This window comes from Carlito syrichta, unplaced genomic scaffold, assembly GCF_000164805.1.
Source record: "Carlito syrichta isolate Samal-C Ts95f unplaced genomic scaffold, Tarsius_syrichta-2.0.1 Scaffold310961, whole genome shotgun sequence".
Classification (NCBI taxonomy): domain Eukaryota; kingdom Metazoa; phylum Chordata; class Mammalia; order Primates; family Tarsiidae; genus Carlito; species Carlito syrichta.
Genome location: NW_007255057.1, coordinates 428,938 through 441,480, shown reverse-complemented (window position 1 = coordinate 441,480; position 12,543 = coordinate 428,938). Strand labels below are relative to the sequence as shown.

At 39.1% G+C, this 12,543-nt stretch overlaps 1 protein-coding gene across 1 annotated transcript in view; it reads left to right on the top strand.

The window, feature by feature from the left end:
* The window catches only part of PAXBP1 (PAX3 and PAX7 binding protein 1), a 42,280-nt gene that overhangs the window by 235 nt on the left and 29,502 nt on the right, over positions 1-12,543 (top strand). Inside the window, 5 exon segments of the mRNA XM_021717767.1 lie at positions 1-181; positions 1,958-2,086; positions 8,689-8,865; positions 10,859-11,080; positions 11,928-12,031. The exon segment at positions 1-181 is cut by the window's left edge and continues 20 nt beyond it. Coding sequence (XP_021573442.1) covers positions 1-181; positions 1,958-2,086; positions 8,689-8,865; positions 10,859-11,080; positions 11,928-12,031 — 813 coding nt within the window.

Below are 12,543 nucleotides of genomic sequence, written 5' to 3'. Positions count from 1 at the left end.
TCGCTGCCGGGCCCGGGACTGCCGCCGCCTTCCGCGCTGACCCCGGGCCTCGGGGCTGAGGCCGGGGGCGGCTTTCCCGGCAGCGCGGAGCCTGGCAACGGGCTGAAGCCGCGCAAGAGGCCTCGCGAGAACAAAGAGGTGCCCCGGGCCAGTCTGCTCAGCTTCCAGGACGAGGAGGAAGGTAACCGCCGCGCTTCAGGCATCCCTGGACCTCTGCATCTCTCCCCCAGGCCTCCTCCCCGGGCCCTGCGTTCCCTGGACGCCCAGCCCCCGATCCCCGGCACGGACCCCCAGCCACCCGACGGCTGCGAATGGCTCCTCGCCTCCGGCTTTTGCTCAGGCAGGGAACGCGTTCCCGCGCGGCCACCAGCCTTTTCTTAACAGTCGTCTCCTGCCCCGTCGCCTTGTTCCTCCTCCGAGAAGTCGGAGCTCGGATCAGTCACTCTGAGTCTTTTAGAGTGGAAATTCAGTCACTCTGAGTTTTTTAGAGTGGAGTTTTTTAGAGGTGGTCCCCGACCTGCCTCTTTCCTGCCGGTTGTGTTTCAGGGAGGACTCGATTTGGGTCCCCTGACCAAGTGTTCTTGGCACCTCTCTGAGCCCTCTGCAGGTCACTGTGCCCACGCCTCTTGGATGCTCGGTCCAGGCATCTTTGACCAGAAAGACTGGGTTTGTAAAAAGAAGGAGTGCCAGGTCTGGAAACAGAAGTCTGGTGTTGCAGCTCTGGCTCAGAGTGACCTTGGACTAGTCGCTTGCAATCACTGAGCCTCTGTTTCTCCTTTAAAATGGGGCAGTAGATGTCTGGCCTTCTTCGCATTAACTTTTAGGAACAATGAAGAGGGACGATGTAATAGCAAAAATAAGATAGTTTCTCCAGTTCCTTGTGAGAGGCCACAGTCTGCAGTGGACTTAAGATTTCTGATCTTATATGAGCCTTAATTGTTTTTACTTCCCGACCAGATGAGTGTGTATAAACCTATTAATTCCTTGTTATGAAAACAGAAGTTGGAAGTTTTGGAAATCTTACTTGCATTTTGATTCGAGGTGCTTTTCATGTTTCCAATAAGGCAGGCAGTTTATCTTTGGCTTTTCTGTTATTTTTTTATTTTTATTTATTTATTTTTTTTGAGTTGGAGTCTCACTCTGTCGCCCAGACTGGAGTGCAGTGGCCACCGCCTCAACCTTCCGAGTAGCTGGAGCTACAGGCGTGCGCTACCACGCCCGGCTAATTTTTGATTTATGTAGAGATGAGGTCTCGCCAAGTTCCCAGGCGGGTCTCGAACCCGCGGGCTCAGGCAATCCACTCACCTCAGCCTCCCAAAGGCGCGGGATTACAGGCTGAGCCACCGAGCCTGGCTTATTTTTTTAATTTGGTTTGAGAAGAATACAGGCAGTTTTTTGTTTTTGCAATACATGGGTTATTTTGTAAAGCGTTTGGCACTTCACTTTTAAAATTTCCAATCAAAGAGAATGAATATATTGTCAAAACTTGCTTTTGAAAAGTGATTTGCTCTTAGCTTAGTCTTGAAATAATGATGTCAACTTGTGATGGATGTAGTTACTTTGACTTGACAGCACCTTCTAATCTTGGATATTTTGTTTCAGATTCCTTAATAACTTGATAATTTGCTTTTTTAAGAAACAGCTTGAATAATTTTTTTTCACCGAAAATAGATGATTTAAGGAAGAAATAAGAAAATTTTGTGGAATTGAATGTGTTATTTCTATTAAAAAAAAAAAAGCTCTCAAAATCCCCATTACTCCAGACTAATTTATGAAGTTGACCTCAATTTTTGAATCTATGTCAGACTTGAGATAGCTTCAAATTATGTAATGATTTTGGTATATGAGTGTATGTTTGGAAGAATTTGTCTGACTAGCTCATAAGATCATGTGAAAGAAGGGAAGATATTTTTTGGAAATAATTGCTGCAGCGTTCATTTAATTTGTTTTTTTAAAGAAACTGAAGAAGTTTTCAAAGTGAAGAAATCAAGTTATAGCAAAAAGATAGTAAAATTGCTCAAGAAGGAATATAAAGAAGATCTTGAAAAATCAAAGATTAAGATAGAACTCAACTCATCAGCTGACAGTAAGTACCAAAGTAATAGGATTCTTTTGAAATGACAAAATGAAAACTCTTTCTCACAGTGATTTACTATATATATTCAGAATTCATTCAGTTGACCCTGTTGTCAAGGGCCCTCACTGAGTAGCATTACAATTCTCTTGTTCTAACACAACTCCATGCATTTATTTATTTTTAATTTTAGATTCAGGGGGTACATATATGTGTTTATTACATGGTGTAAATAAATGCATTTTTAAAAAAGAATTGTTACCACTGCTACAAAAACTAGATTCTCTTCCAATTTTCCTACTAGTGTATAGATTGCTAGTGAACAGAAGAAGGATTTTTCTCATTTCAACCTAAGCCACAGATTTATTCTTGTTTGAAGTGCAAATTCCTGTACTTGTGTTTTGTAGAGACAGGTTTTCAGTTCTTTGGTGGTATTTCCAGAGTGGGTTTAATTCTTAGAGAACTCTTCGGAATGCCCTAGGTTTAATATTGATAATAACTCCATTCAGCAGCCTTATCTGATACATGAATGAAGACTCTTTAAATGTATATTGTACAGATATTTCTGTGTCTCTCCGAATCTAAGTTTAAAATTTTTTTCTTCAGGATGTCACAAATATTTTTTTTTTAATTAAAAATTAAATTTTTGGCTGGGTGCAATGGCATGTGCCTGTAATCTCAGTACTTTGGGAAGCCAAGACAGGAGGATTGCTTGAGCCCAGGAGTTCAGGACCAACCTGGGCAACTTAGTGAGACCTTGTCTCTACAAAAATATTTTAAAAATTAGCTGGACACAATGATGCATGCCTGTAGTTCCAACTACTTGGGAGGCTGAGGTGGTAGGATTACCTGAGTCCAGGAGGTCAAGGATGCAGAGAGCCATGATCATCATGCCACCACTGCATTCTGGCCTGGGTGACAAAGTGAGGCTCAAATATAAATAAAAATAAAATATTTTAAGCAGTTATTTTGTCTTTAGGAAAGTGGATCCAAAATAATATTCTATGTTCTGAGATACTTATGTGCAAATGCTTCAGAGAAATTTTTTTTATTTTTATGGAATTGAAAATATAATTTATTATTTTGCAAGTTATCACAGGCTTAATATGAAAAAATATGACATTATATCTCACATTTACAGTCCAAACATCTGGACAACATCTCATAAATGTGTAATAGGACTCTGTGTTTGGCAAAATGTCTAGTGAATGAGTCGAAGAATAGTTAAACTTTTTTTTTCCTAAGAGATAGGATTGATTGCTTTATAGAAAAAGTGAGACTTAGCCGGGCTCAGTGGCTCAGCCTGTAATCCCAGCACTTTGGGAGGCTGAGGTGAGTAGATTGCCTGAGCCCGTGGGTTCAAGACCCCCCTGAGCAACTTGGCGAGACCTCATCTCTACAATAAATCAAAAAATTAGCCGGATGTGGTAGTGCGCACCTGTAGTTCCAGCTACTGGGAAGGCTGAGGCGGAAGGATCACCTGAGCCCAACAGGTCAAGGCTGCGGTGTCCGGGAGTGTGCTACTGCACTCTAGTCTGGGTGACAGAGTGGGACTCCAACTCAAAAAAAAAGAAAAAGAAAAAGTGAGACTTGCAGCTGGATTTTTGATAATTAAATGCCCCCCCCCAAAAAAAATAGAAGAGGAAAGGTGTGGGGTATGTTTAGGGATTAAAATGACTAAAGCTGTTTTGGAAAACAGTTAAGTACACTTGACAGGTCAAAGCAGATGATTTATGAAGGAAGTAGTTAGAGGTTTAGTGTGAAAGACATGTTGTTGACAGATTGTGAAGGATATTCAGTATCCAGTAGAGGGTTTAGAGTTGCTGTAGTGGCTTGCCAAGATGGTGACATGATAAATGCTTTTTGAAATTGTAACCTGGTATTAACATGCAGCATGAGAGGAGATTGGAGACCTAAAACAGTTTAAACTCAAGGGCCAGCTTTGAGCCATTAATAGTGGAGTTTAAAAGTTCTCAGTTGAGCAAGAGGCTTTTTCTTACTCAGTAGGAAATTATGGATGGATTAAAAAATGTTTGCTATTGGTGTGGGAAATCAAATGGGAAGAAAAGATTACCTGAGAAACATTCCAAGGGAAGAATTAATAGTCTTGATAAACATTTTTTGCAGTGGGATTTAAAAGAAATAGCCAAATTTGAAACTTTGTGCCAGAGCATCTTAGTTTGTTTTCTGCTGCAAAATTTGAATATACTGCAGACTGAATAATTTATAAAAAATAGAAATTTACTTGGTTCAGGGTTCTAGAGACTGGAAATTCCAAGGGTGCAGGTACCTGGTGAGGACTTTCATGCTGCATGATAACACGGTGGAGAGACAAGCGAGCTTCTGAGACAGCATTTCCTGCTAGAGTTATCCTTTTATCAGGAGCCCACTCCCGTGATAACTGCATTAATCTCCTTATGACCTAACTGCTTTGAAAGGCCCCAACTGTTAATAAGGTTACAATAGCAATTAAATTTCCACATGAGTTTTGGAGGGGACATTCAGACCATAGCACAGAATGACTGAGAATAATTATGTATTGTATACAGGAATAGGGAAGGCATGTGGGTGGATAAGTATTTTTAGGGGAACTGGCATCTAGAGAGACTGCCTCATTTTTCCCAAAACTCTTGAGAACTAACTATGTGCAATGAAATAGTGAAAGAAAGATCAGGAAAAGTGAGATCTGAGAAAGACCTGTTGGCATAGTTGCTATTTACTGTTGGGTCTAGAAGTTGAAGTAAGTGTAAGATTTATGAAGCCACTTTGTGTGACCTCTTCCTACCTTCTACCCTCACATAATTCTGATACTCCACTCACTAGATAACCCAAACAGTGTCCTCCCCAAAGGCAGAACCTCTGTTTTTCTTACAGATTATCAGAATTATTACTGAAATGAGGATCTGTCATTAATCAATTGACAATCCAGAACGCTTTGTAGTTTCGGCCCTCCGTAGATAGGCTGAGAGGAACTAACAAAAGTAGTATTGATTTAAAACTTTTTTTGTGATATTCCTAAAATATTGAGTTCACTCTTTGACTTAAATTTGAGTGGAAGTAGCCAGTGAACAGTTAGAGATGTAGATTTAAGTATGGTGCTTGTTGAGGTGATAATTAAAAGTAACTGGAATTAATGAAAGAGTAGTATGAAAAAAAATTACTGAGGGCCAAATACTATTTTACTCCATAATAAGCCTACAAATAGAGGAGAAGATCTACCAAAGAGATAAAAGAACCAGAAAAGAAAAATGAGAAAGGTTTGATGTTTAGTTGTGTGAAATAGTACAAGAAAGTTCAGGAAAAATGAGGACTAAGCAAGGGCTCTTGGCAGGCTTACCAGGCTTTTTTCTGGTGGAGGGTCTCTACCTGGAGGGAGTGGTCCACCAACCAGGCTCTGTGCCCTCAGGGCTGTTTGGAAGGACAGTTTTTTGCTCAATTGTTCTAGGATACTGTTATACATAAGAATTAGCTACTGGCTGCAGCCATTGTGTGAATAAGGCTAGAAGGTTAATGAGGAAGTGGAACACAGCAGGTCCACACTGCTGCTTTGGGAAATTTGGCAGAGAAATAAAGGACAATAGCTAGAGGGACAGTGGGATCAAGGGAAAGTTCTTTTGATGAAGAGAAGTCTATATCTGTTTGTAGACAGAAGAGGAAGAGGAGAGGGAGAGTCTGACCAATTTTAAGGTCAAGGGGATAGTAACTGAGAGCAGGTTTCCTGAAGTAGTAGTAAATGAAATTGAAGACACAAGTGGAACCTTGAAAAAGGTTATTTAGCACTCTATAGAGATATCTGGAAGGACAGCATGTGACCACTAACAATCATTCATCTGTCACCATGCTTTCACCTTGTATTTGCTGAATCATAAGCAAATATTTGTGAATTTAATGAAACATTGAAACTTTTAAAATTTGCAGAAATCGTTCATTATTTGAGTATATCTGATATAATAGATCTTTTCCATTTTTGTTTTCAGTCTATTAAAAACTGTTGATTTAGTGTGGGTTTAGAACAGAAAGAAATAGGTATGTTGTTGGTTTTTTTTTTTTACTTCATATAGCCATACATCTGATAGAGTGAATTTTAAAATCTCCTAGCTTCAGAATGTACTTAAGGAGGGACTTTGTGGCCAGGCATGGTGGCTTATGCCTGTAATCCCAGCACTTTGAGTGACGGAGAAGAGAGGATTGCCTGAGCCCAGGGGTTTGAGACCAGCCAGGGAAACTTGGCAAGACCTCTCTCTACAATAAATTTTTTAAAAAAGTTAGCTGGGCATGGTGGTGCACACCTGTAGTTCCAGCAACTTGGAAGGCTGAAGCAGGAAGATCACCTGAGCCCAGCAGGTCGAGGCTGCAGTGGCCGTGGCCATGGCCATGCCATTGCATTCCAGCCTGGGCGACGGAGTGAGACTGTGACTCAAAAAAAAAAGAAAAAAGAAGGTGGAGTGTGTGGCTACCAAGTAAAATGGTAAGTGAAAATAATTAAAGAGCCTACAACAGAATAACCTAAGTCTTCTTGGTAAAGTTGATCCTTTACAGTCGGATGTCCCCTCTGAGGGAACATTGTAAATCTAGCAAACTGCTCAGATATCCCCTCTCAGAGGACATTCAGAGATTGCTGTTGATTATACAGGACAAACTTATGCCAGTGCAAATTTTTCAAAACTGTGTGTTTCCTTGAAGTTTTCTATTCTAATTACATGAGAAAGCAAATAAAGAGATGGAATATATACTGAGATATACGTTAAAAAAAATGTGTGAAGTGCTTTCACAGTGGTACACAGACTAGACAATAAATTATATATTATTAATATGGGAGGAAGAAAATGAGACTGCATTGTCTGCTCGAATAGAAAAAACAGCAGGTGGAAAAAATATCAAACAAGTTACTATTGCATAACATCTATCATTGTACCTGCAATGCATGTTGGTGACTGTTTAACATGTTACCACATATTAGAAAATTATAAGATATAAAATTTTGATTATTTAGTCATAAATAAGTTTCTTAATGTCCAGAATTCCATTTTAAGCCAAATATCATTACAATAATATCATTGGTCCAAATGCTATACTACTTAATATGACGTGATTTGTTTTTCACTATTTTGCGAAAAAGTATGGTTGAGTTGCTGGTAGGTGATCCATGAGATGACTGCAAGTGCAAAGGATTAAAAAGAAGGAAGGGATATTATCTCTGGAACAGTTTTTTGGTTTTTTTTGAGTTGGAGTCTCACTCTTGTCGCCCAGACTGCTGGAGTACTGTGGCACACTTCCGGCGACTGCAGCCTCGACCTGCTGGGCTCTGGAGATCCTTCTGCCTCAGCCTTCCAAGTAGCCGGAACTACAGGCGTGTGCTATCACGCCCAGCTAATTTTTTTGATTTATTGTAGAGACAAGGGCTCACCAAGTTGCCCAGGTGGGTCTCAAACCTGTGGGCCCAGGCAGTCCACTTGCCTCGGCCTCCCAAAGTGCTGGGATTACAGGCTGAGCCACCGAGTCCAGCCTGAAACTGTTATATAAGGAAATACAGTACAATATGGTTTGAGAAGAAGGGAGAAGTTTTGAAGCAGTGTTTAGAAAGAGAACATGCTAGGGAAACAACAGAAGAGTATCTTTCATATTTGGAATAAACTTTTGTTTTACTCTTTCATTATATTCATTGTGCCTGTTGTGAGCATTACCGGGTTCAGCACTTTAAGTTGAAAATACTGATTTTTCTTGATTTTGCCTGGGATGGAGGCTGTAATAGGACTATATATAATTATAAGTAATGTAAACTAAGAGCAGTTTATCATAAAGATGTAGTGGTGCCTTCTGGACACCAATGTCAGGAAAGCAGTTTTGCAACAGGCCTCAGGAATGGACTAGAACTAAGAATTAGAGTGCTGTCTTCTCGGTCCAAATGGCAGAAAGTGACCACTGATCAGCTCCCTTCCTAGTTTACATATGATTGTTCTTAATGTGACCTTAGTCTCTAACTTGTCTCTGTCCTGATTCCAGATTCCCAGAAAGAGTATTAGGTTATCTCTGCTTCAGTCAGAAGTCCACTCTCAAACATTGAGTCATAGCACTTTGTTCTCTTTCATTAATTTATTGTAGAGAGACAGTCTTGACAAGTTCCTCAGGCTGGTCTCCAATTCTGGTCTACAGCATTCCTCTCACCTCAGCCTCCCAAAGTGCTAGGATTACAGGTGTGAGCCACTGCGCCTGGCTGTATTTTGTACTTAACAGAATGTTGCCTTGAATAGGCTTAAGTTTTAATGAAGTAATGATATGTAAAATGTAGTAATGCTTAAAAGAAATACTAGCAGTTACTTGTTGGAGTTTATAGGAAGAAACCATTAATGCTGATAAATTACTGAAATTTTGATAAAATTAACTACAGGTGGGATTGAGTAGTGCCTCAAATGCATCCTTGCTTCCTTTGTATACTTTTTACCTAATCATGTCTATTATGCCAGTTCATATTCATGATTCAGAGTTCTGAATTTTCTATAAACTATTAGAATAATTCAAGGTTTACTGGATTGGGCCCATAATTGAGTAAAAAGTGCCTCCTTAATTTATGAATTTTATTTAAAGTCTATTTTAATTACTCTTCAAAAATTTAGATGAACATCCTTTGGACAAAACAGGACATATTAAGGATACAAATCAAGAAGATGGAGTTATCATCAGTGAACATGGTGAAGATGAAATGGACATGGAAAGTGAAAAGGAGGAAGAAAAACCAAAGGCTGGTGGAGCTTTTTCAAATGCTTTATCTTCTTTGAATGTTCTCCGTCCAGGTGTGTACTAAAAAATATTTCTTAGAACTGAACTAAGCCCTCAAGAATGGACTGTCTTTAAAGCTTATTATTAAGGAGTTAGCTAAGTGGTGTTTCTTATTATGACATCTGTGCTTGAAGCCAGGGTGTACCATTTGAATATAGAAAATGGGAGAAATAGAAGTTTTCCTAACTTTCCCAAGTTTATTCATAAATAGGCAGTTTTATTTTTAAAGTAAATGGATCTTGAAGTAAATGGAAAAATAAAGAATATGTAGCTTTTTCAGAACAACTTCTAAAAGCAAAACTAATTGCTGTTAGTTTTATGTCCATACTTGCTTCCTTCTTACTTTTCTCTAGAAAAATCATTTGCACATCTGTCCAGTGGCTAATTAGCTTTTTTTTTTTTTTGTGAGTTGGAGTCTCACTCCATCGCCCAGGCTGGAGTGTCACGGCCACACCAGATTGCTGGGCTCTGGCAATCCATCCACCTCAGCCTTCCAAGTAGCTAGAACTATAGGCGCATGCTACCACGCCCAGCTGACTTATTGTAGAGACGAGTGTCGCCAAGTTGCCTGGGCTGGTCTCAAACCTGCAGGCTCAGGCAATCCACTTGCCTTGGTCTCCCAAAGTGCTGGGATTACAGGCTGAGCCACTGAACCTGGCCCTGATTAACTTTTAAATAAACAGGTTCTTAATAGCCAAATTTAAACTCTGAGAGGTACCATTTAATTCCCGTTAATGTTTACAAAACTTAAATGCTATCCTGGGTTGGAAAAGTTGTGATAAATTTTATACGTATGTCACTAGTGGCAGTCTAATTGGTATAGTTCTTATGGGAAGCTATTTGACAGTATGAATCAATAGATTTCAAAATGTTCTACCCTTGACTCTATAATTTGTATTTAGAAATTTATCCTAAGGAAATAATGTTTTTGTTGCAACATTATTTGCAATGAGTGACATTTAGGAAAAAAAAGTCTTTCAGGAGGGGAAAGGCATAGTAAATTACAGTACATTTACTTGATAGGATATTATGTAGTTATTAAAATAATAATTAGGCAAGTAGTGAGGCATTAATTTTTGCTGTAGGTAAAAGACCAAATAATTTGATTGAATAGTAGATTATGCTTTGTTCAAGGAGTGTTATTAAGCCATTAAATATTGTGTTTATGTAGGACAACAGCGTGGAGAAAAGCTTATTATGATTAACAAAGAATAATCAGGTGCAAAATTATATATTCAATATGATTGTGGTTAGCAGCTATGTGTAAGAGAAATGTGCTTTCAATCAAATAGTGCTTTTTTAGGATCATGAAATTGTACATACTTTTATTAATTTTTTTTAGTGTAGTAGTTTCATTACTTTGATTTCTTAAAAATGAAAAAAAAATTATAGCTAAAATAAAACTGCTTTTTTCCCCCATCCCACTCTTTCCTATATGTATGTTGTCATTATACTTTTTAGTTTCCTTAGTGACTTTTAGACTTCATTTACTCTGAAATAAAATAAGTCATTTTATTTATAAATAAATCATTTGATTTGCTGACACAATTTGGGAAGATGATACCAGCAGCTGAACCATCACTGTGATATGGCTACCTTGGAATATTTTACCCTTCATATTTTCAAGAAAATAGAAATTTCATATTTCTTTTTTTTTTTTTTTTTTTTTGAGTTGGAGTCTCTCTCTTGTCGCCCAGGCTGGAGTACAGGGGTACATTCATGGCCATCACAGTCTCAACCTGCTGGGCTCAGGTGATCCTTCTGTCTCAGCCTTCCCAGTAGCTGGAACTACAGGCATGCGCCGCCATGCCTGGCTAATTTTTTTTTTTATCGTAGAGATGAAGTCTCATCAAGTTGCCCGGGCTGGTCTTGAACCTGTGGTTTCAGGCATTTTCCTCACCTCAGCCTCCCAAAGTGCTGGGATTATAGATGTGAGCCACTGTGCCAGGCCAAAATTTCATATTCTAATACTGCCAAAATTTTATAATTCTTACCATTTGTTTCCAGGTGAAATTCCAGATGCAGCTTTTATACATGCTGCCAGGAAAAAACGTCAGATGGCCCGGGAATTGGGAGATTTCACTCCTCACGATAATGAGCCTGGTAAAGGCCGCCTTGTTAGAGAAGATGAGAATGATGCCAGTGATGATGAAGATGATGATGAAAAACGCCGTATAGTTTTTTCTGTTAAAGAGAAGTCACAAAGACAAAAAATTGCCGAGGAAATAGGTAACTTGACTTAATTAAGTCAGTCCATTGCATTACTGTTAAATGTGATTTGATATTATAGTTGAATAAAAAGTATTTATACTTAAACATTTTATGTCGAAGAACTGTTCTTGCTTGAGTTCAGGTATCTTTTTTTTTTTTTTTTTTTTTTAAGAGTTGGAGTCTCACTCTGTTTGCCCAGGCTGGAGTGCAGTGGCACGTTCATGGCTACTGGAGCCTTGACCTGCTGGGCTCAGGTGATCCTTCCGTCTCAGCCTTCCAAGTAGCTGGAACCACAGGCGTGCGCCACCACGCCCAGCTAATTTTTTGATTTATTGTAGAGACGAGGTCTTATTAAGTTGCTTAGGCTGGTGTTGAACCCCTGGACTGAGACAGTGCTCTTGCCTCCATCTCCCAAAGTGCTGGGATTACAGGCATTAGCCACTGCACTTGGCAGAATTCAGGGGTCTAATTGGAATTTTTGAAAGAGATTATGATAACCAACGTTTATTACAATGTTACTTTTTGTATGGCCAGTATTGTGCTAAGCATAAATTTACATCATTCAGTATTCTTAGGAGGCATTAGACTTTGTTCTCCCCTTTGTAAGTTTATATCAGACTTACACAGATTAAGAAGCCAATCTAAGATTTTGACTATTCCATTAATATTGTCTTTATCAGGGAAAGTTAGGAGTATCAAATAAGAAAGGCGATCATAATAGATACTTAGTAAGATTGAGTTAATAGTTTTGCTCCATTTTTTTGAAACATTGGGATAGCATCTCTTCCCTCTGCATTTTGGAGGTATGCTCATGGCTGCAGGTGTTGAGGGGAGTAATAATGTTGCTTCGTTGTCATGGTTACAGGTATTGAGGGGAGTGATGATGATGCTTTAGTAACTGGAGAACAAGATGAAGAGCTCAGCCGATGGGAACAGGAGCAGATAAGGAAAGGAATTAATATTCCTCAGGTAAGAACTAAAGAATTAGACTTCAAAAATAAAAAGGTAGATTTTAAAAGTCTTCTTTGTTTTGTTAAAGTAAAAACACATACCATAATTGAATCTTTGTCATGCATTCAAGTAATGTAATCAAAAAATCACATGAAGTTATACATATCCATAGAATTTTATTATCATTATCGTTATTGAGTCAGAGCCTCACTCTGTTGTCCAGGCTGGAGTGCAGTGGCATGATCACAGCTCACTGCAGCCTCAACCTTCTGGGCTCAGGCAATCCTTCTGCCTTGGCCTCCTAGTAGCTGGGACTACAGGTGCTTGCCTCCATGCCCAACTACTTTTGGTCTCGAACTCCTGGGCTCAAGCAGTCCTCCCTTGGCCTCCCAAAGTGCTGAGATAACAGGTGTGAACACTGTACCTGGCCTATATAGGGTTTTTAAAAAAATTATTTACTTATTTGAATCAAATAGTGCTTTTTTAGGGTCATGAAATTGTTCATATTTTTATTAATTTTTTTAGCATAG